The following is a 24,389-nucleotide window of genomic DNA, read 5'->3' as shown; positions in this document are numbered from 1 at the left end:
TTACAGACACAGAGCAGCCATTAATGTGTTTTAAGAAAGGGAAGAAATACAATCTGATTTTACAGAATAGGTTGTATAACTAGTCATTCTTGGGAAACCTGAAATTTAGTTTTTGATTCATTTGTACAGGGGATTTTAGATTTGCAGTCACATGTAGGGAATGAAGAGAACTGTGAAGAGAAGCTGGAGATTGGATATAAAAAAGGGAAAAGGATTTGGGAGAAAGGCACCCAACAACATATCTATTACTCTGTAGATTCCATCTTCAAAATATCCTGCTTCCTCCCTTCTTTTCCATTCTCTCTTTAAAATTGCTAGGTAAGGCTCCTTTGCACGTCTGCATAATTGCAATAACACCTTCACTAGTCTTCCAGCTGTTCATTCCACCAGTGGCTGGCAAACTCAAGTTTTCTAAAGTACCACTGCATACGTATCTGTCATTCATAGATACTTCCAGGGCTCCACCTGTCTCTGAGACAAAGCCTGGGCTCCTCTAGCTGGCATCTAGACACTTTATAAGCTGGCCACAGATTGTCCCATCTAATCCTTCACAACCGGAAGCAGCAAACCAATGTTAAAGAGGGATGGGGACTGGGCACCCCCTGCTTTCTACTTCCTGAGCTCAGCAAAAGATTTAGAAACCATTAATTTCCACCCTGGTTGCCGACATACAGGGGTTATACCTTCCTTAATTCCAGAAGACAGCTGCAAGTCAGGAGATCTGATTTCTAGTACTAAATTGGCTTGTATTTGTGGGAAAAATTCAAGACCACTTGCCCCTGCAGTGCTTACTTCCTAAGGCAGATGATGTTCATAAGGGAACAAACAGTTGATACCCATGCAACCTTACCAACCTGAAGCAGGAGTGAAGCCAACATACTTTACAGAGGAAAGGTGAGGCAGGGCATAAGGAAATATGCACAGGTGGCATTTGAAACAAGTTCTGCCGTAGACCTCTGTGACTGGGGGCAAGTTACTAAATCTGAACTGGCTTTCTCATTTGCACAACGTACTCCCTTTCGTGTCCCCCAGGTGGGAGACCTAGGAGTTCTGGGACGACATTTGAGGGTCTTTCGGCAACGCACCCGGGTGGGTGCGTACAATGAGGGCTAGGATCGGTTGTCCGTTTCTGCACGTTGGCCCTGGGCTTCTCTGGGCCTCTCGTTTACAGATGAAAAAAAGCTCCGAGACCTAGTGACTTCTCCACGGCCACACAGGAGTACTGTCACATAATTGATCCAAGGGCCGTGGGATCGGTGACGCATCTCGCGCGGCCGTGCTCCGCGCAGGAGTAGGAGCCGGCAACGGCGGCTTCGCCTTGAAGCCGAGGCCCGTCACCTAGCGGCCGGTTCCAGCCACGCCAGGCAAGCACTGTGGGAACCATTCGGGCTACTGCGGCGTCCACGAGTCAGTACGCGTTCAGTTCGCGCTGTCCACTCCTTTTTCCATTGGGCCTCTCTAAGTGTCAATCAATAATTTGGCTAGTTTTTATTCGTTTAGTTTCAATCATTCTACGCAATCCACTAGTCACGTGCTTCCTTCCAAGAGCATCTTTACGTCATTAATCTTCTAAATCTGTCGGATTTAGCCAATTCTTCTACTCCATTGGCGGGACCCGGCCCCTCCTCTAGGACATCCTGTTGGGCCGGAAGTGAGGGAGCCCCTACTCCTCGTGTCTTAGGTTTGCAGGCGGCGGTAGGGTCTCAAGTGTCTCTGGACTACATTGGTTCTCGGAAAGAACAGCCCCGGAAAGGGCGGGCTTTGTGAAGATGGCGGCGCTGGTGAGTGTCGCGCGTCGTCTTCTTCTAATTGCTAATGTGGCAGTTTCCTTTTCTTTTTGCGGCTCGAGGCAGATTACTGGCGCGAAGGAAGGGTGGTGATGAGTAGCTTCAGGGACACAACCTCCCTGGCACAGCGGGGCAAAAGCGGCAGGAAGGAGACGGGGCTGCAGTTAGGTTCCGCATGTAATCCGGAGGGCTGGCCGGCTGTGAGACGAGGCTGCACGTGCACTGGACTGGGAAGGCTGGAAATCTGGGGTGTGTGAAGGAGAGAGGAGGGTTTTCTGCCTGGGACGTCTCTTCTCATAATCCTGAGGAAAGACTGGCTTTTCTTTATTCCTTTCCCTCCTATAGGAGGTGCTGGAGTCAGACCTGACAAGTGCCGTAACACTTCTGAAAAACCTACAGGAACAGGTGAGCAGTGTCACCCCTTGACAATAGATTAGTCATGGATTGGTTCTGACTGTGTGCTTCACCTCCAAACGTTGGTAATTTGGGGGAACATATTTGATTGGTACCAAATACCATAAGAGCAAAATGACTTAATGAAAACTTTTTCAGGGTAGAATTCAAAGTAATTGATTTCTGCGTCCAGAGCAACACAAAAAACTCCAAAAAGAAGTCGTCTGAATCAATTTATTTGAATCTTACAGCTAAGGAAACCTATGCTGGGAAAGATTGTATGATTTACCATTTGGGGCCCAGCTAATAGACATTTATGCAGTTCTATGAATTGGAAATTCAGCCCATATATAGATAAAGGTACAGTTCCCCCATCACCACCGTTCCAGTTCTTTTCCCTTCACAAGGTTTGGTAAGATGGTTTCTTTAGCTTTAAGAAGAGGTGGGAAGTTTTTCTACCTTTTGAAGAAGTATCAGAACCCATCTCTCCTATACTTTGCAAGAACTGAAAAGGAGAGAGTACTGTGTTTTGAGCAGTGTTGCAGATGATTTTTTTAGGTGGCATTGTTTAGCTTTTTCCCTGCACAGCCCACAGCAATGACTTGATGTATTCTAGTTAGTTGTTTTATTTGGACTAATTTCAGGTGATGGCTGTAACTGCACAAGTGCAAGCTCTGACAAAAAAAGTTCAAGCTAGAGCTTATCCTACAGAGAAGGTAAGACATACTTGAAGAGTAAGCATCCCCTGACTCAGTGTTCTCAACAGCTCTTTCATCATAGATACATCAGGTGCCTTCTATATCCTAAGTGCTGGAGCTTCAAAGGTGAATAAGGTCCAGTTTCTGTGCTGAGGTCTAGTGAAGACAGCTTAAAGCAATGTCATAATTAGGAGCAGTCACATTGCAGAGCCATGATGAGTGCTGTACAAGCTGAAGAGAGAGATTAAATATTTGTGGGAGGAACAGAGAAAGTCGGGGAAGGTTTCTCCCAGGAGATGCCAAGATTATAAGGAATAAGCAGGAGTCAGAGAGACCTAAAGGAACGTCATGCACAAAGGCACACAGACCTGAACACATGGTGATGTTCTGGGAAAGGAGGCAAGTCATCTGGTGTGGTTGGATGTACATTGAATGTGTGTGTTTGGGGTAGAAAATAAGAGTGGAAAAGTAGTCACTCTATGAAGAGCCTTGTAGGCCAACTGAGAAGTTATAGTTGTATATCATCTCATCTAAGATGCTGTTAATTGGAGACATACTACTTATTTTATATACTTAGATTTTTCCTATGACATAATACCAAAGTACCAATGGTTAAAATATGCAACCTGATTTCAAAGATGTTAAAATATAAAATTGCTGTGCTTCTTAAAGTTGAAATAATGGTAGTTTCAAATTTAGGTCTTATAGAACCTTTTCAGGGCTCATTGAGTATGGGACCGATAAGGAAAGATCCCTTATACCTGCTTAACTGGAAACCTCTAGTGTTACCTTTTTTATATTGAGTTTTTGTCCTAAGGTGTTATTTAAGCAAAATGTTCCATAGGTCAGCAAAAGTATGAAAATCACTGTAGTATAGGTCAGTAAGAAACAGTGAAGGATTTTTAAACATGGGATTTACAGCAGATACGTGCTTTAGAAAGAAAGCTAATAGAATTTTTAATATATTCTTTTGCCTTTAATCACCATTCAGTTTTGTTCTTGTCTATTTTTATTTTTCCTGAGTTTTCTAATCTTTGCTTTTCCTTTCTTCTGTTTTTCTCTCATATGTCTGTAACCCAATTTGAAGTTAACAATGCCCACATGTGTCAGAAGAACCTACTCCTCAAATTATTGTCTTTCTTTATTCTGGGTACCATGCTTTGATCCATTTGAAAGCCTTTTTGAGATGGGCTGCCAGCATGTGTATATGTGTGTGGGTGTGTATCACTGTATATTTATTCATTGAGCAGATACTTATTAACTTATTTTCAGGACCAAAGACTTTTACAAGGATGAGGTACTTGATAGGTTCCAAAGTGCTTGCGTGTTATCTTAGTTGAGCCTCATAATTACTTTTTGTACAGGAAGGAAATACTGTACATAGTACAGATGAGACTGGGGTTATAAGGTTAAATGAACTTACCTAGTAATTGACTGCCAAGTACCTATTTCAGAACTTAATTTGTCTGGCTTGAAATTCTTTACTCATTCTCCTATACCTCTCCAGTGCTAATCTCAAAAGGTTAGCAGATTGGTTAAAGATAACCCAGGACTTAGGTTTAGGAGTCTTTGGAGTCTGACTGAGTCTGAAAGTCTGAATCCTAACTGTAACCTTAGGCAGAGTATTTAACCTCTCTGAAATAGATCTTCCCAGGGCTGTGGACTTTTTCAGTTTATTTTTTTGCAGTCACAGCAACTTTTTTAATTTAATAAATGTAACAGGTCTGCTCACGCTTTCTTCTATGTAAAAGAAAAAACTTAAATAACCTTTGCTTGATTTTCTGCCCATAAATATAATACACTTTTAATTTTAGAAAATTTAGAAGATACATAAAAACAGAGAAGAAAATTAAAAACCACTGTAATCACCATTCTGAAACAACCACCAGGGTACAATTTGTAGAGATTTCTCTTAAAAGTAATAATACGCTTGATTCCATATTTTCTGAAACACTGTCACAGTGCAAGCACTCCATTTCTTCCTTTTCCTCATCTCGGTCCCCAGGGGTAGCAGTTGTTGATTGTATGTTATCTTCTAGATATTCTTCTGTATGTATAATATGTGTGTATTGTATCCCCCCGGTTCCCCCAGTTGGAATCATTTTGTACATACTTTTCCCATAGAAAAGTCTGTTTAGAATTAAGTCCATGTTAGTATGTATCATTGTTTTTACCTGTATCATATAATTCCATTGTATGGGGATAAAATCAGTAATTGTTTTAATTAAATTAATTTGAAATTCATCACTGGATGGAGACATTTTTTTATCATCACCACTGGCGAGGGGACATCCATAGATAGAGATGCTGCTGAACATCTGGGACCTGGACAGTGCTCCAAAGAATTACCTGTCTCCAAATGTTACTAGTGCCAAGGTTGAGAAACTCTGCTGTTGTCTTTTTGGGGAATACTTTATTTATTTTCTTGCTTTTAGTGTCTTCCATTAATTCTCCAAGCTTTGCTTCTGTTGTCATAGCATATGCTCTTTTCTCTGTGGCCATTTTAGGTTACAGCCACTTCCTTGAGACAACTCCAGATACCGTATATGAACTGATTGGGAAAAATTTGAACTTGGCAAAAATTATCCTGTGTGTGTTAGACTCTTCTCCTGATTTTCTGGCTAAAACAGAATTTGCATCCCTTACTGTTTTGTTCAACTCAGGGTCTCAGCCTCTTGGAAGTGAAAGACCAGCTGCTGCTCATGTACCTTATGGATCTGAGCCATCTCATCCTGGACAAAGCCTCAGGAGGGTCTCTACAGGGACACACTGCCGTTTTGAGACTGGTGGAGATTCGCACGGTTTGAAGCATTTGGCATCTTAGAGTTATAGGTTTCTGAATCGTGAATTCTAGGACTCACAAAATAGCTCTCATATAAATGGGTGTTCTCATGTTTAAGTGAGGACACCAAATGAAAAAAGTATTTTTCTCTTCATTTGTTCTGCTTCTGTATATTTTAGGTGCTTTATCTGTCAACTTACTGTCAGGACTCTGGTACGTACTTAATGTTGGGAAGGGAATGTAATCCCATTTACATGTCACAGGTTTTGGAAAAGCTTCGTCCGTTGGACCAAAAACTGAAGTATCAAATTGATAAACTGGTCAAGACTGCAGTGACAGGCAGCCTCAGTAAGTGGGGGAAGCTATTGGGTTGTGCGGGGACCATCATAAAGTTCCAAATCTTGTAAAATCTCTTGGGTTGTTTATTTCAGGTGAGAATGACCCACTTCGTTTTAAGCCTCATCCCAGCAGTATGAGGAGCAAGGTAAGGAGCTGTGTTGTCCTGACTGTCCTGAAGGATCTACACTTGTGTGAGCCTTGTGGTGAGCCTGGATCTCCTGGGAATCTCATTCCTTTAGACTCCCAGCTTGTGCCTTAGGATATCGAGTATGAGATTCTCTTTTCTCCCTTTTGTTTATAGTCCTGCCTCCCTAGGGCACTACAGCTTTCGCTTTTTTTTTCTCTTGTCTGACTAACACTTGCTAAGTTTGCAAACATTATGTTCCTTTTATAGTTGAACTCTGAGGATGAGGAGGAAGATGAAGTGGAGGAAGGCCAATCTGAGGCTTCAGGGAATAAATCTCTAAAAGCAGTGAAGAAGTATGTTCCACCACGCTTGGTTCCAGTACATTATGGTATGAACTGTGACTGCTGCCTCCTCTGCATGAATTGTGTTTCTCTTCTTTTTGCTGTTGAGGGATAACCCTTGCTGATTCTTATCACATAGATGAAACAGAAGCTGAGCGGGAGAAGAAGCGCCTAGAACGGGCCAAGAGACGAGCGCTGAGCAGCTCTGTCATCCGTGAACTGAAGGAGCAGTACTCAGATGCACCAGAGGAAATCCGGGCTGCTCGACATCCTCATGTCACTCGCCAGAGTCAAGAGGACCAACATAGGTCTGATCCCTTGCAATTAGAAATTGTTTTCTGTGCTGTAGAGACTGTCCATATGCTTGGGATGAACATGATTAACTCTGATACCAAGAGAACGGACATTATATAGAAAGTGGAGTAGAAAACTTGGGTGACAGATTCTAAGAATTAGGGACTTGTAGTACAGAATAGAAACTAAGGGGGAAATGTATTTTTCTTTTTTACCCGTTGAGACTGAGCAGATCCTTTATGAAGAGGAACATAAGCAGTTCCATCTAGTAGCACTTTAAAGTTCTGTTCGCTGTTATAGCTCTTAACTTCTATGCAAAAGGCAATAAAGGCAAGTTTTTATAATGGCATGGAGACTGCCAGGTAAGTTCAGGGAAGAAAAGTGGAAAAGCAATTGTAACTTGAATACAGACTCAACTTGGCACAGGTCGCTGTCTCTGTAGCTGATAGATTTGAGTGAAAGGGCTCATACAGGGAATCCTGCTTATGGAGCTGAAATATAAGAGTTTTCTGATACAGTAGTTTAAATGCTCCTGTGGATGGGCTGTGAGTTCATCTTGAAGGAAGAGAGAAGTTCTAGCACAAAGAACCATTTCATTGAGGAAGCTCAGTTTTGAGCGTCAGTATGTCCTTTCTACTTTCTATACTGACCTGCTATGAAATGTCTTGAGAACTATCTGAGCAAGGGGTGAGTAAATACCTGGACCCTGATTCTTGGCTGCAGCTTTCTGTCTCTTGGGACTGAGCATGCTGGAAATAGTCTGTGTTTCTCTGGCAGGATTAACTATGAGGAGAGCATGATGGTGCGCTTAAGTGTCAGTAAGCGAGAAAAAGGACGGCGAAAACGAGCAAATGTCATGAGCTCACAGCTTCATTCACTCACGCACTTCAGTGACATCAGTGCTTTGACAGGAGGAACCCCTCATCCTGAGGAGGTGAGGGTGGTGGGGAGCAACCTTGCTTTCATGCAAGTGTATGTGGGACTTATGACCCTGAGGAGCTTGGGGAGGGGTGCTGACACTTGGAAGTGCGGTGCTATTCCTTCACTACTCCATCTATCTCCAGGATCAGAATCCTATTAAGAAGCACAAGAAGATACTTAAGAAAGGTCGGAAGAGGAAAGGTCAGTGAATGGCTTAGGCTTTGGTGGTCCAGTGCAGGGTGGGGAGTATGAATTGGGATGCCAGCTCTCTAGATTTGCCATACTTGGTCTTACCAGCTCCTATAGTATCTCTTCCATACTAAGTATTAAGCTTTTTAGAGGTGAGCTTTTACTTCTTTTCTTTCCCAAGCTGAAAATCAGCATCATTCACAGAGCAGTAACTGGATTCTGTCTCCAAGGTCTCACAGTTCCTGCCCAGGCCTCCTTAAATGGAACTGTAATAGTGTCACTTAAAGGAACCATTATCCTGTTTTAATTTCATTCCTACTGTAGTCATTTGTCCTGGGAGGAAATAGAGGAGGTACAGGCCTCTGGAGCCCTTTTCTCTAGATGCCCTTTTTATCTGTCACTTCAGTTTTTCCAACTGTCCTTTGCCTCATTCTCGGTTTCCCTTCCTTTCAGGTTTTCGGAGGCGGCGGTGATTATGGGTGTACTTATATATCATTTTTTGTCGTCCTGGGATTCTCATTTCACTGTAGGTTTTTTCCTTGGAATTCATTAATTGTTTGCTCTGGACATGTGGAAAGATCTCTATTAATAAAATTGGTTTTACCTACGAATTAAAGCCCCTTTTGCACATGTATTGTATGACTGGCTTCATTGGGTATGAGGTGTTTTTGGTGAGAGGATAATGAAAAAGGAAAGATGAAATTTTGGGGGGAGAGTGAGAAAAGTTGGGTTTCATATTGTTTTTTGTTTTTTTGTTTTTCGGTAATTATTTTTCTCAGAAACTAGAAATTGGTTATTTAACAGGAAAAATTGAGAGATTACCACAGTACCCACGTTGCCCCAGGTTCCTGTATGATTTGTTGGAATATACAAGTAACACAATCTAAAATACATGGATTTTAAGTTTTATTAATGTGTCTTGCTGGCCACCAGGTGGCATTAGCAGCTCAGGAAACCTTTGGTGTTTGACTCACCAAAAGGTAGATAGAACCTTTCCTCCTCAGCAAGAGATATTCTTGTCCTCCACCTCTGAATGTTTTTTTCTTTTCTTTTCTTTTCTTTTTCTTTTTCTTTTTCTTTTTCTTTTCTTTTCTTTTCAGAAATAGCATCAACATAGGGTTGATCTTTGGTTAGTTGTAGAGAGAGTTTATCTGGAGAGAATAGTAGAGTGAATGGGAAGGCTGGAGTGTGAACAATCAGTATAGTTGTGTAGTTTTGAAGCCTCACTGACCCTCTTTCAAATAAGGCCTCCATTTACTAGTCAGTAAGGGCCAGTCTTTTTACAAAGAGCTTACAAGAGGATGCCAGCAAGTAGGCAGAAAATTCCTAGCTTGAAGACTGAAAGAATGAAAATCTCAGAAATACCACCCCAAATCAGGAGACTTGGTGGGAGTTACACATCTGAGCTCTTGTCCTCTGTCCGGAGAATTACCTCAGTTGGTGGGAGATCCCTTAGGCCCTGGATAATACAGAAAGTGGAGAGAAGAATGGAAAGAGACAGAAGTTGAGTCTAGAATGAATTCCCTGGGGTTTTGTAAGGGCTTGGGGGTCTCACAAACACCTAACTTTAATGTCTGGCATTCCTGGGCAGTGCCATGGAAAGGGATACGATTCGGGTCAGTACATCCCTAAACCTTGTGGATTCTAAGCCCTGTGAATTGATTTATACTGGTGTGCCCAATTGGGGCAGAGTCTGTTGTCAGTCAGCTGCAGCCTTGTACAAAGAGGAGACATTGTAGTTCTGTTCTCTGTTAACTCTGTGATTTTGGACAAATCGCTTAACATCCCTAGCCTTTAATTTTCCTCAGTGGAAAACTGAATGTGTTAGACTGATTCTCTGAGTCTTCCTTCAAACCAAAGAGCCTAGAGCTTTTTCTCATGGATGCTACCAAGAAGAGCTTCTGGGGCCTCTAATTTTTATTCCCTGGCAGACCAGAGGGAGCCTAATGTACCCAGGGCCCTCATACTTCTATTTCTTTGAATGGATAAGCAAAGAGTCACAAAAATAGGTTTTTAAGATTCTTTTCCCTTTCTGTCTGAACTAACTAGACAGGAATTTTAGTTTTAAAAAAGCCTTAGGTAGAACCACCACATTTGCTTCTTTGGATTAACTATTGCATTTGCTTCTAATTAAGATTTTTGGATTATAGTAGCTGCCAAGGGAAAGGAATTGCCTTTTTAAAAAAAATCTGACTTTGTGTTACATACTGAGTTAAGTGCTTTATACCTAATCCTTACAAAATATATGCCATGTCTATTTAACTAGTGGCGAAACTGAGACTCTTAGGTTAAGTAATTTGCCCAAGGTTACATCGCCTCTACATTAAAGACCCAGTTCTTGTGGAACACAGAGTGTGGAGGCCCTTCCGGGTCCTAGGGTTAATGAAAGTCTTTGGTTTTTTTTCCTCCAAAAATATATATGTTCTAAGATTGTAACCTCTAGCTCCCCCCTCCCTACTGCCCCATTTCTATTCAAGATGCTGCCTTCAAAGAAACCACAAGTTCTAGACAGTATTCTGCCCTCTTGGCAGTACAGCACTGAACTGAACAGACAAAAACCCCTTCCTTTGTGGATCTTACATTAATTCAATCCAGTCTTTAATTTGCAGGACATCTTTTTATCCTTAAGCTCCTAGATGACAGGCATTATTTGAAAGAGATCTCCAACAAAAAGTTGAATACTTTGTGAGGGTGTTTGCACCAGAGTCATCAAAGAATGTTCAGAATACATTGTTGACAAAGTTTTATGTGGATTCTCAGTGTATAAAACAGGCATGAGTGTTACTTTAGTTAAAGTGGGGATGTAGTGTTCTGGAGCTCCATTTTCTCAGGGCCTGCTTTACCCAAGAATTCTGAGGAGCTACAAGGGAACTAAGAAATTCAGGGTTTCTTTATGGCTGTTGTTCACTTTTCTTCTTTCCCTTACTCCCACTCATAAATTCAGTTCTCTGATCACGAAGACCCCATGAAAGTCCGATTTCCTCAGTGGAGTGTTAACAACAGATCATCTCCAGTGTTCATTAAATAATGTCTATCATTAGTTCACATGAGCACCTGTTCAGTTTTATTATGTGACTGTAAAGACAGTCTTGGCTTTTTTCTTAACAAGTAATTTAGCATCTCTGCCTTGGATTTTCATCCGAGGAAGTGGGGAAGAGGGTTTGACCGAGGCCTGTTGTTGTCTCTAAAGCTTTTTGTTATGATTTTTATGAAGGCTTGGGGAAATGCCTTTCAGGAGTTCACAGCCATCTTCCTGGATATCTTACTAGAAAAAAAAAATTTTTTTTTCGTGAGGAAAGAATGATCTGATTGTGTCTGTTTTCAGCACCATGGAGAGCTCGAGCTTTTTCTTGCCTTCGGTTGGGGAAGGTACATGGCTAAACCAATCTATAGAGCTGCGTGGTGTAGACCCATTTTGCAGAGCCTAGTTAATCTGTCCAGCCTCCAGTTCCACATAATAGTGGATTAGTGAGGGTCAGCCGCAGTCCTGAGTGTCCCTTCCTCCCTGATACCTATTTGATGTATAAATCTCAGATTCATGTTTACACTTATTCAAGGATTTAGCCAACTTGGCAGAAGCACCAGTGAAATCCTGCCTTCTGCTCTATTGATAATATCATTCATATTGTGATGCATAAGGTTTTTTATAGCCCTTGAGAAAAACTGTCCCCTACTCTTCTTTGCTTATAAAACCTTAGGTTCCTTTTTCATTCCTTGGGCTCAGCCTTTTTTTCGGCCTGTGCGTGGAGAAAGGCATCATTGCTCTGGCTCTGTGCCCAGTCTTGCTCTTGTATTTCTTTGATCTCATTGTTCAGAGGGTCTCAGAGAAGCCCCAAGAGCCATGCCTTTGCATGTTTAAGCTATTGATGCTTTTGAAATAACAGTGCATTGCTGTGTAAGAAGTATATTAAAGGTCTATCTTGAACAAATTTGGGTCAATAGGTGGCACTAGTCCCCTAGTCCTGAGGCCCAGACACCCCCTGAACACACAAGCACATTTGATGGCCATTATATTAAAGGTTGTGAGAAAGGAGGTCACATTGAAATAAAAATGGGGGAAAAAGCAATCCTTTTTGATGGAATTCAGGAAATGCAGAAATGTACTGGATTATTTCTGTGGGGTGTGGTATGGGGGTGATTACTGTCAGCTGTGAAGGGCACCGGCAGGAAAGAGCTGGGCCTCAGGACTGGCGAGTACTATGTGGGTACCAGGGTTTCTGAGAGCTGGAGTGAGACTGTGTTACAGGAGCATCAGTGCTGAAAGCATGTGGTGTAGGGTTGAAGGGAGTGGAGAGGGAGAGAGGAGAGGGGCCGAGCTCTGTTAAGGGACCGCTAGAGGGTGGGCTGTTGGGGGGAGGACTGCGGTTTCAGGGGAGGGGTGGCTGCTGCGATCCTGAGCCTGCCTAATGGGGGAGGGGAGATACTGGTCTGTTCTGCAGCTGCATGGGTCCCCTCCCCCCAACTACCCAAGGAGCCAGAGCAGTGCTGGCAAAGCTGTCTTCATGTATTTATTATTATTAAAAATATGACATATCCTTCCTCTGGAAGCGCAAGTATCACCAATCACATTTCCCCTCTCCCCTCCCTCTGCAGAGCTTTTGCATTCTCTTTCCTAACACCCTATCCCCTTCCCAGGTCTGTTTGACTGGTGAGGGGACCCTTCCCTTTCCATCACCGAGCTTGGTGGCTCCCTGGGGGTTTCTGATGATGGTTAGGAGTTTCAAGGCATTGATGGGAGAAAGCAGCTGAGTGAGGAGCATCCACTGCCCCAGGGAGGGAGCTGTACTCCAGTATCCAGTGGGGAAAGGAAATCACTTGGAAATAAAGATAAAATCCTTTCTTCAGCTACTGAAAGAAGAAGCAGGTGCAGTTGCTCCTGTCAGCACCTGGCAATCCTCCCCTTTCATACCCGTTTCTTTTCTACTTCCTGAATGCTGAGGGGGAAACCCCCTTGGAATGGAAAAGGCCAGGAGTTCTCTGTCCTCCCTCCCTTACCTTGTTAAGTCCCTCTTTTCCCGGGAGAGCCATATAAAATTTATTCTCTAGCCTGCGTGTTATGGGACTGAGAGAGGTTTGAAGGGCAGAAGTCATGGCTTCTCCTTCCCGCCTTGCCCCCCAGACTCCCGTCCCCAGGTGGGGGCAGCTTTTGTTGCCTCTGTAGCCCTTTGCCTGCCCATAGGTGGTGCTGCTGTCACCGGGCCAGCAGGCCCTCCTCCCCAGCACCTTCCCACTGGTGCCCTCCCCCTCTCCCCAGCCCTCCACTGCCTGATTGTTATTCCACTGTAGTCGCCTCTACTGTTCCCTTCCTCAAATTAATTTTGTGGCGCTCTTTTTCCGCAGTGCCATCTTCCCCTCCCCCTGCTTTCAGCTCTCTTGCTGTCTGTTTCTCTCTCCCTTTCTGTCTGTCTGCAGGGTTTCTGTCTAACTCCCCTATCTATTATCTACACTCTTCCTTCACCCTTTCTTTTTCTTTATCTCTCCTACTGTTGGCATCTTACAGATGACTCACCTAATGAAAAGGGGCTGTGCATGAGAGTGGGTCAGAAAAGAAGAGGGTGAGGGGAACGAAGGGGTCAGTGTTGAGGGCTAGGTCAGGAGAGTGACAAAGCTCTGGGAGGGAAATGAATGAAGATGGGTAAGTAAAGGAATCCTTTGCTGTCCAGATCTATTCAGTTCCTGGGTTTGGACAGTGTGAATTCAGCTGGCAAGGGATACTATGTTATCTGAATCTATAGAATTTGGCTCCACGTGCTGGGAAAATGGGAGACAGGGAGTCACAAGAATTCAGATAATAAGGGCTCCATCCAAAAACTTTTGGTTTTGATTGCTAAAGATAGTGGTACTTTTGTTATCTTGTATTTTGAAGACTGGAGAAAAACCATGCTGTAAAACCTGTTCTCTGATCCCTTAGGAGAGGTCTTGTTATTAATCTTTTGAATCCTCAGCAGCAGGTCTATGCTGGAGCAACTCTGACACCTGCTTGATGGGCACCCTGGCTGTCTGCTCACTGCTGAACACAGTTCTGGCTGTAGGACCTCTGTTGGCTACTGGAGCCTGCTTCCTATTTTTGTCATTTCATGCTTCTTTATCTCAGCTGAGTTCATGTAGTTGTCCCTCTCAATCACATCTCCTTTTCTTGTTCAGTCTTTCCAGGATATAACCCAAACTCATCAGACCATGACCTTCGCTCTGGCCCCACGTTGCTTCTTAAGTTTATCTGGAGACTATTCATTATGTGACCAGTACAGCCTGTCAGCTAACTCAGCGGCATTGTTGATTGTAAAGTTACCCAATTTCTAGGATAGCTAATTTTCCTCTTACTGAATTATTGTATGGACTGGTAGTATCCTAGTAAGTCCCTGGATAATATTGTTGAGACCTTGCTTTGTGTATGCCCTAGAAATTGCCCACAAGATAGACAGTGTAGCCTTCTTCATTCATTCCCTGGTGAAAGGAGATCTTCCTTAGCTAACGTGGCAGGCCCAGAATGACTGGCTCCCATTTCCCTAGCATGTGTGAGTCAAGGCTGACTCCTGGACTATGGAGAGAGGCAGAGTTTGTCTGTCCAACAGAGCCCTGGAAAGAGCCACAGTGAAAACCAGCGACTCATACCACACCCTTCCCTTTGTTATCTGAACCTCAGAGGTACCTATGGAAATCTGCCTTTGCTTGCCTCTTTGGCCTTCCTAAGGTGGGTATATTGGTGGAGGCAGATGGCCCAGTGGCCTCTTTATTTCCTCAGCTGATTTTCCTATTGCCCTTTCCAGAGACCTGTCTTGTTCTCTTCAGGGGCTCTGGTTAGGGTCATGGACTCATGTAACTTAGATGATGAGCCCTGTTAAGGTCCCTCTCTTAAAAGTAAGGTTCAGTAAATATTTGTTGCACAAATGATAGAGACTTTCCAGCTTTAGAATTCTTCCAGAGGGGTTATAAATTAAGTTTTCACCATTTCTTCTCTAGATGCTTATGGTACTGCAGCTAAAATTGGTTGGTTTTGTTTTCTTCCTCTTAGGCCCTATGGGGGAAGTGATTTGCCCAGAACTGTACAAATAAATCATTAGCAGAGCTGAAATAAGAATCTGTATCCTCTCCAACATCTAGGTCTGACTTTTTGTTGACTACCTCTTGGAAAGTTATGTTCCCATTTCATCCCCTGAGTCACTGACAGCCTTGAAGCCAGCAGCACCGTCAGGTTTTTTGTGGAAGGCAGCCTTGGTTGGGCTGCTGAGGGAGGGCATCAGCTGTGGGAGTGCTGGGGTATGTGGGCGGGCTGGGGTACCTGGCTCACCAGGAAGGGGCTAGCATTCCTCTCTGTGTTCCACAGCCCAGTGCCAAGGTAGGGATTTCCAAAGCCCGCTTCTAGTTCCCATTCCAGATTTAATTTGACCTTACTGCTAACTGATATACCCCTTCACCTAAGACTTGTCCCTCTCAGAAATATCTTTGGGCTGGATAGCACATGGTGGTGGATGCTGGAAACTCCAGAGTCTCCATTCTCACCTTTGTAACTAACTCTTAAGTCCCAGGACCACTAAAATAACAAAAGGCTCTATGAACCATACTTCTTCCTACTAGTACTGATAATCCTGGCTATATTAATAGATATTCTTATAGTTTTTACTGTTAATTAAAACCTAGACTAGAAAATAGGCTCAGAAAGCATTCATACATTTCTAGTTTTAGTGAGCCTATAGCAACTTACTCTGAAAACTGCTTTGTCTCATCTGCCAGCCTTAGGTTTGGCCCCACGGGTGAGCTCAGGAGAATAAAAAGCCCCTGAATTTCTACTTTCCCTCTCCCAATTTTGATTCACTCACAACTAGTTCTTATAGGAAGCCCTAGGTGGTAAAGAGATCAAATAAGAATTCCTAGCCAGGAAAACCCTGTCTCTTAGCTATAGTGACCCTCTTCTGCCACTGCATTCAGTTCTCTGGCAGTTAACACCAGAAAAGCTTCATTTGACTTCACACCCTCCTACTGTTTCTCTCTGTCCAGTCTTGTGTAATCGCTCACTGATGGCAGGCTTCCTTCTTGCCCTCCTTTATTCCCTCCAAGGCTTTAAGCTCCAAAGCTGCCTAGATGCCTCCCACCAAAGGGTCTGAAACCCAGGCTTTCCTCTCTTTCTCATCCCTCAAGTCAATCCCCTAATGGATATATTTCCCTCAGAGTATCAATGACACCCTTATAGAGCCAGCTGGATGCTGCTAAAAATCCCATTCCTCACCCATCTCCCCGCAGGAGCTCCTGGAATTGGGTTCTGCAGCCTCCTGTCATCCTAGCCTCCTTTTCTGTTCATTTGGAAGATTTTCTCCATTGCTTATGATTAATTCCTGGGTTCGCAGAAATATCCAGTATTTAGGAAGATCCTGTGGATGAGTCCCCTGTCTCTGGCACCTTAGTTGACCCTCTGAAGGATCTGCTCCTGCCCCTGCCTGCAGTGCTGCCATTCCCCCTCTGCCCGGCCTAGGCTGGGCAGGATCAGTGTGCAAGTCCTCTGCACAGACACTGCAGCCCTCTTTATCCATCTTGGCTCTGCCTCTGGCTTCCTCTTCCTTCTCCATTCTTTATTCTCTCTTGCTTTCTCACTTCTCCCTTCCCTGCTCATATAAACCCTCCATTCCTCTTCCTTGAAAGCTCCTTCTTGTCCATTGCCCACCGTCACCCATCTGTGCCTACTCCCTCTGCCCCCATCTTTCATTTTCAGGAGCTAGCTTCCTCAGTGCTTGCTCACGCTGAGGAGGCAGCATGGTGTGGGAGGAATGGCTGCAGAGTGGGTCCTTGGTTGTCAGAGAAAGCTACCCCTTTTTCTCCAGAGGATCAGTGGCTATCTTTTCCCGTCTTGTCCTCAGTGGTCCTTAGGAGCAGGGAACTGCAAGATGCTGGCTCTCCTTGGAGACGAACAAGCTCTCCTCTTTGTTTCTTCCATTGTTGAAGAGGAGAGGAGTCCTTCAGTTCCAATGCCCCCTTCTTTGCTTTTCCTGAGTGGGTCTGTTGTGTCTCTCCCTCCCTTTCTCATTTTTTCCCTCTTTCTCCCCCCAGCACAAAGCAGCGGCAGGACTGAACAAGTCTGTCCAGAGGCTCTGCCAGTCTATGCCCCTTGCTTTTGCCCCTCCCTCCTCGCTGTGCATGCTGTTGGAGGGGGGTGGTGGAGGGAGGTGGCATGGTGCCAGCCAACCCAGAACCATCTGTGGTGCCTTCTGCACTGAAGCAGGCTCTGCCTCCCACCCTCCTTCTCGTCCACTCTTCCTCTCCCATTCTTAATTAGCTGCTGAATTAATTAAATCCCATATGCTAATTAGCATTCCTACAGGAAAGAATGCCAGATCAGAAAAGTAAGAGGTGGTACAGCAAGGCTTCTGTCCACTTGGAATAGACTTGGGGATGGGAAGGTAGAGGGAAGGGGAATAAAAGGTTGATGAGGGAAGAACAATCTAAGAGGGGAAAGAAGCCTGAGAGAGGTATGAAGAGACTGAGAGGGGAAATCATGGGAAGCAGAACCTATTAAGAAGGAAAGAATTAGCATTATAACACTGGAGAAATGAAAGTATCTTGAAGCCTCTAAAGGTTAGAGGTAGAGTTGTGGGTCTCCAACTTTAGCATGTGTGAATAACCTGAGAAATAATAATATAGAGGATGCTCATTTCCTGCCTTGAATGTCTTCCAAAGAAATAAATTCCATTTTAATAGGAGTGCTTCAAGTTAGAAATGAAGGAGAACTTCCTTCTTGCAAGGCAGTGGCACGCTCCACTAAAGGAACTGTTTGGGAGATGAATTCTCATCTGTCTAGAATGGTTAAAGTTTGCCCCAAGCCAGAGGAGGTGATGAATGTAGAAGGTCTTTCCTAGCTAGCTAGATATTAATCTCCAAATGAGGTCTGTGTCCTTGAGAACCCAGAAAATCCAGGGTGGGAAATTGGGGATTCATTCTTGGTTCCCTGTCCTTGTTGCATTCAGGGTGAATTTAGAGTTTGCTCTCTGTGGTCCTGTCAGTGTTTTGGGGTGAGTCTTCTCCTCAAATCAGGTTAATTGCTTCCCTGGGAGGTTTAGAGCACTGATTCCTAGTTAGGTCTTCAGAAAGATGACTGCCTGATAGCTAGCATGGCTTCTGTCCTTGACTAAGGGGTAGAGACAGGAGAATAGCTGGAGTTATCTATGGAGCAGAAGAAGGGAGCTTGGGGTGGGGATTGACAAGGGTATGGCTGGTGCAGAAGATTCCGATGAGGTCACTACTGTGGCTCAGCTGAAATAAGTGTGGACAGCTTGTTTGGTATTGCTATTCTCTGAAAAGTAAAGAAAATGATATTCAGTACAGATCTAAACTCACCCCACCACCCATCGTCTAGTCATCCACCAAGAACTGAAGTCTGAGAGGAGAACAGCAGCTTAGAGAAGGCTCCTGATGGCAGCTACCCCATGTTTCCCAAACTTCTTCAGTCTGAAACACCAGAAGCAAGTACCATGTTGCCCACACCCCCAACCACCATTCACGTAGACAGCATCCCCACTGTTATACTGCAATAATTAATTCACTCAAAAATATTTGCTTATTAACTGTGCAGAGCATAGTATATCATTTAAGAAACATTTATTAAGCATCTACTGTCTGCCAGACATACTAGGCATTAGGTATAGGTACAAAAATAAGGAATGAGTTAGAGCTACTATATCAGTGGTTTATATTTTGGTCCAGGGGAAAAAAAGATGTATGCAATAAAATGCAGTACCTCTGGGTATATATGTGCCAATGTGTATGAACTCCTTTGGCACCTATTACATGTGCTGCTTTTGTGTTCTTATCTATTGTCACTTATTCTTTCTTGTGTGTCTTATCTGTCCCCAGAGATGGGAGCTCCTTGAGGGCAGAAACCCAGGTGTTCTGAATGAAGTAAACATGCAAAAGCCTAAAACCTTACACGTTCGCAGTGATTCAACAAGTGCTGATTTACATACAGCCATATACCAAGGTGTAACAGTTGCCTCAGAGTCTGTGACATTCCTAGTTGTGGCAGTAATTGTGCTCTGAAGGGAACTCTTGTTTTTAAAATTACAGAAAGGATGTGATGAGTAAGGTAGTCGATTAAACAGGGTAATATTGCTTAGGCTCCTCAGTGGGGTTTGAACCAAGTTCCTAAAGAAGGGCCAGGCTTACGAGAGGCAGAGGAGTGTAGAGTGTAGAGCCAACCCAGGCTTGTTTTCGTATGTCCTGTATTTCCTTTTGCTTTTTTGTAGGCATTTCCCATCATCTTCCCACTCCAAAATTATGATGAGGTCATTTGTACACATTTGTATCCTATTTTGTTCACTTAACATTGTGTCATATTTTTTCCTATACTATTAAAAAATTGGACTAAAAAATACTTAATGAGCATGTAATATTCCATTGTGGATATGCCATAATTTGTAAAACTATTTCTTATTGTTAAACATTTAGGATGTTTCCAGGTTTGTTATTTGTTTTCCTTCTATGAGGTATACCCACATCTTTGTACTTAAATCTTGGATTTTTCTTAAGTGAAATTTCTGGGGCAAAGAATGAAGACCCCCATTCTGGTCTCTGCACTAACTGCATTAGATTCATCTGGGGAAGCTGATTATTATTTAATTGTTTAATAGGATTTCTTTTTTGAATTAAAAAAATTCAGACTTATAAAAGGGAATACAGTGAAATTTCCTTCCATCTTTGTTCTCTGAACTCCTTCCCAGAGGTGTCCTATACATGTATAAGCACATGTATAGATACAGGTTTGTAAAAAATAGAAATCATTCAGTCCCACCTCATAGAAATTCTAATCCAGTCTGAAGTAGAACCTTTGAATGAATGTCTTTTTTTGCCCCTAAAGCTTGGCTAGCTAATTTTACTATACGGCCAAATTTGGGAACTACCAAGTTAGATGAACCTTTGGGATCCTTTCCAGCTTTAAAGTTTAATGACTGAAACTCACTGAATTAGTAATTTAAAAAATAATAATGATTAATGTTAAGACTAAATCATAATCAAGTGTCATAAAGATTCTCTTTGAAATGATCTCAGGGATCCAGTTTTTTGATACTGAATTTATTATTTTTATTGCAGATAATGGCTGCCATTTATTGAGTGCTTGTCTATGCCAGGTTCCATGGAAAGTACCTTATACATTCTCTTTTAAAGCTCCTAGTACCCCATGAACTAGGTAATTCTTAAACCACCATTTTGGAGAGATTCAGCCGCTTGCCCATGATCAAGAGGCCATTGAGTGACAGAGTAAAGATTTGAACTCAGGCCTCTTACTCTAGGCTGATGTTCATTCCCCTCCACCCACCCACCCTCAGCTCCCATGCCTGGTGTTTGGTGACTTGCTTTTTTACTAAACACATATCTTGAACATCTTTTGTGTCATATGTAAAGGTAGCTTTTTGATTTTGTTCATTTTTTAGGGCTTTTTTCTTTTATTATTCACTACACACGAATACATTTCTAAAGCAAATTTCAAACAATACAGATAAGAGAAACCCTCTTGATCCTCACTCGCCCAATTCTTGTAACCACTGTTACCAAATTCATGTGTATCTGGGCTGTTTTCTATGCATTTATGTATGTACAGAAATACATGGTTTTGTGAGGGTTTTATAGTTATTTTTACATAAATGGGAGCAGACTGTACCTAGAGTTTTATAACTTGCTCTTTTATCATAATAATGTATCTTGAAAATCTTCCCATGTCTCTACCTAAAGATCTTGCTCAATCTTTTAACTGCTACATAATGTCTATAGTTTATATAACTATTTCCCAAGGACAGGAATTATTATAAACACCGCTGTTGTAAAGAACATTGAGTTACTTCTCTCATAAATGCCTAGAAGTGGAATTGCTGAATAGAAGTTTAAAATGTTAATGGAGACTGAGGTTGCTTTGCAAAGAAGGCTAAAGCAGTTGATACTTTCACCAGCGGTGTATGAGAGTGCCATTTCCCATGCCAGCATGGGACACACTGCAGCCCTTCCCTGAATTTGCTTTATGTTAATTGCTTCTTCTGGATGGTCTCTTGTTGAACAAGCCAAATATTGACAGATCTCTTTTGATTAAACTCTAGGGTAACTTTTCCCCTATTTTTTCTGACCTCTGTCCTGGGCCTGTTCTCTGAGATAGACTTTTTTTAAAGAGTGTAATTGTCTAAATCCTGTGTCTCTTCTGGAATAGCCTCCTGACTGTCTGCATCTCTCTTTTGCAGTTGCTCATAATGCCTGGAATGGTTTAGGCATAACCTTGCTTACAGCTGGAATGACTTCTGTCCATTACCTGTCAGCACCTAGGGAGAGGCAAGTTGAAGATATACATTACACTTTGATTTAATAAATTGCTTTTCTTCTGTTTTAATACATTTTAGTAGCTATTATTTCTCCTTCTTGTGATCTGTAGAAGTGTGAGGTAGGCTTCCTTAATGGGAAGTCACTGACAGGTAGGGTCATCCCGAGGCCTCTTGAGCGTCAGGCAGCACCGGCTAGTACCCAGAGTGAAAGTGGGCCTGCCCTGATGGAAAGGGGCTGGGCAACTTTAAGCCCTATTGACTGTATCACAAACACAGGAATAAACAAACAGCAAAGACAAGCACTAGTGAAATTAAATGAGAAGAAATTAACAGGTTTAGTTGCCTTTATAGTAGAGAAAAAATAAAGGAGATAGGTGATGCAGGGACCCTTCTATTCCTTAAGGCATTCCTTGCTTTTTCTTGCGTGTGAGTAATGGAAGAGTAACTATATGGAGGGAATAAGAGGCCTTTCTAGCCCTGGGGACCTAGAATCCTTGAGTAATTTGGAGTGTTTGTCTGTGTAGCCATAGAAAGTACAAATTCAGTAATTTAGCTTCTAGATCTTGATGTCATGAACTGATGAATGAAGAAAAAACTAACAGTGAGGGATCATTCAAGAAATTTCAGAGCATTGGAGCTGAAAGGGAGTTTGGAGGTCATTTAACAAAAGCATATACGTTGCCTTGTGGCTTTGGGATCTGAAAAAAACTGACCTTGACATTCAGCCACTTCCTGGCTGCACAGCTTTTGGCAAGTTACTTACCTTTTCTGGGTCTCAGTTACTTTGTTGGCAAAATGAAGACAATAAGTACTTCCTTGGATTTTTCTGAGGAATAGAAACAAGTATAAAGCATCTCTTGTTGTGCTAGCATATGTGAGGCACTTGGTACGTGTGGTTATCATATGGCCCAGTGCCCTCATTTCCATGAGCAAACTGGTTCAGGCAAGTGAAGTGGACAGCCCAAGGTCGCAGAGCTTGTGAGGGGCAGAGACGGGTCCTGGATTTCAAGTTCTTGACTTTTTGCCCGGTCTCCTTTCACCACCCTATAATGGAGTCTTTTTTTCAGTCATTCTCTATTTAAAAATATATATATATGTCACCTCCACCCTCCACCCGCTGCCCTCACCCCCAATATATATTCTTTGTCCTTCTTTGTGTATGGAGAGGTAATTGGGACAGGAGCCCTAGTAAGGTTCAGGATTGGAGGAAGTATTCTGTTACAGAGACTTAATTAACCAGCTTATCAAAAAGTCTTGCCAAGCTGGCAGTAAACCAGTGGTCCTGGATCCAGCGTCCAGCGCTGGCTGTAAGCAGTGAGGAATGTACTTTGAGCTCCCGCACTCCCTCCCGCCTATCTCTTACTGCCATCTCAGCCTCTGGTTGGCCAGGACTTCAAATGGATGAGGCTGATTTGAGCCAGTATCCTATTGGCCAATTCTGTTTCCTCCTAACCAGGAGCTGCTGAAAGAAGAAAATAGCTAGTAGGCCTCTGGGGTGTTTTTTTGCAATCTGCAGAGGGAAGAAGGGAGGAGGAGATGAAACTGGAAAGTCCAAGGCTGAGAGTCTGGCACCAAGCAAAAAGATGCAGGTGTCTGGGAATCCTCAGCCGCCTTATTGCTAAACTCTGGGCAGAGATTCCCTGAGTGGATAAAGTCAGCCACTCTCCTTCCTGAGTTTCTGTCAGGGGCTGTTGTATTCTGTTCTGACAAGGGTGGCTGCTAGATCCCTTTCAACTGTGGCACCTGTCCTCTGGACATTACCTGCCTTTATTTTTCCCTACTTCCAGTCTCAAAAGGTCTTATTTCTGTTAGGAGAAAGTGAATAAGTGAAATCAGCTAATCACTGCTAATTTATTTGATTTCTCATGGTATCCTTCCCAAGTGACATAATGGCTTAACCTAGGTCTGGGAAGCAAATCTCTGCAGAAGGCCCTAAGGGAATGACTCTAGGCATGGGCAGTTGGGCAGCACGGTATGCATAACAGGGAGCATTGCTAGGTGTGTACTCTTTCTTTTTGTATTAGGCACTGTGCTAGGTGCTGGGATAAGACATGAACTCGCTCTTAGAGAGGAGATCACAGTTTGGAAGGGAGTCAGGCATGTCCAAATAGTCGTTATGATACAGAGTACACTCTGGAGCGGACCATTTGTGTCAGGTCTATGTAAGGTCAACTGACCTGATTCATTAGACGGTCAGGGAGATTTCAGGGCCTCTGTCCAGGCCTGGTGGATAGTCGTAGGGGCCTGCACATTAGCTGGGAAGCTGATATGGTGGAGGCAGAGCTCTTGAGGGGAGTTAATATGGGAACAAGCACTGCCTTGTGCCAAAGAGGAATTTTTTTGGTGGATCAGAAGCCTTCATAGCATTTTTCAGTCACACCTAGGGGTAGAGATGGTCTTCACATGCTTCCATGCAGCTCTGGTGTGGTGAAGTAGCAAGAATTCTGACTGAGGGATGAGACTTAGGTTCTCAAGTCTTAGTTTTCTTACCTAGAGTTGGATCACTTAATCCATAACATTCCTGAGCACCTACCATGTGCAAGGAAGGTACAGGAATTGGGCATATATGATGGCTTTCTTGACCGCAAAGCCCATAGTCAAGATTCAGGGCACAGCCTGCATGGGCTAAAAGGAGGAAGGATAAGAAATTAGATAATTACTGTTGAAAACAGCTTAATGTCATGAATTGAGTTATTTATAATTATGTCTTTTTTTTTTGATAGGTACTCAGTACTCCTTGCTTGGAACTAGGTACTTAGCAAAGCCCTTGGTAAATATTAGTTGACTGACTACGATTTGTCAATAAAAGGAAGGCCATTTCTGAGGGTCTTGATGAGTGATGTTGCACCATTGGAAGAAACACAAAAAAACTCCCTCAGCTTTTAAATGTGTATATCATGTTTTAGGTTCTTTGAGGGAGATGGTGAATTAAATGCAGAATGCCATCATTAGTCTGGCCCATGCCATTGACACGTTTTGAGATGTGAGTTGTCTCTGGCTTCAATCCAGGCCATATGAGGTAGAGAAAAGTAGCCTGGACTCTAAGTCAGAAGATCTGGGTTCCACTCTGCCACTTGTCACAGGTGAATTTGGGGGAGTCAGCCTGTGTTTTAGCTGTGTCGTGTATAAAGATGCAATAATATCTACCCTGTATTAATACCCCCTCATCCACGGTTTCAGTTACTGGCGGTCAGCCGCAGTCTGGAAACATAGTAGCCTAATGCTGCATCAC

The 24,389-nt window shown here is 43.1% G+C and overlaps 1 protein-coding gene across 12 annotated transcripts in view; it reads left to right on the top strand.

Annotated features, from left to right (window-relative positions):
- The first annotated feature begins 1,606 nt into the window (after positions 1-1,606).
- Positions 1,607-24,389, top strand: part of NGDN (neuroguidin) — a 60,737-nt gene continuing 37,954 nt past the window's right edge. For 5 of the 12 annotated variants that reach the window (XM_036884628.2, XM_057488572.1, XM_036884630.2 and 2 more), the window contains exons 1-10: positions 1,610-1,781; positions 2,133-2,192; positions 2,825-2,896; positions 5,542-5,679; positions 5,924-6,008; positions 6,092-6,144; positions 6,394-6,514; positions 6,607-6,775; positions 7,539-7,695; positions 7,826-7,883. In XM_036884628.2, the coding sequence (XP_036740523.2) occupies positions 1,770-1,781; positions 2,133-2,192; positions 2,825-2,896; positions 5,542-5,679; positions 5,924-6,008; positions 6,092-6,144; positions 6,394-6,514; positions 6,607-6,775; positions 7,539-7,695; positions 7,826-7,883 (925 nt within the window). In that variant the 5' untranslated portion in view covers positions 1,610-1,769. The other 7 variants (XM_036884635.2, XM_036884638.2, XM_036884629.2 and 4 more) reach the window with 7 other exon arrangements.

Source organism: Manis pentadactyla, chromosome 11 (assembly GCF_030020395.1).
Source record: "Manis pentadactyla isolate mManPen7 chromosome 11, mManPen7.hap1, whole genome shotgun sequence".
Taxonomy (NCBI): Eukaryota; Metazoa; Chordata; class Mammalia; order Pholidota; family Manidae; genus Manis; species Manis pentadactyla.
Note: the sequence above shows the minus strand (reverse complement) of the source record. Positions and strands in the feature narration are given on the sequence as shown.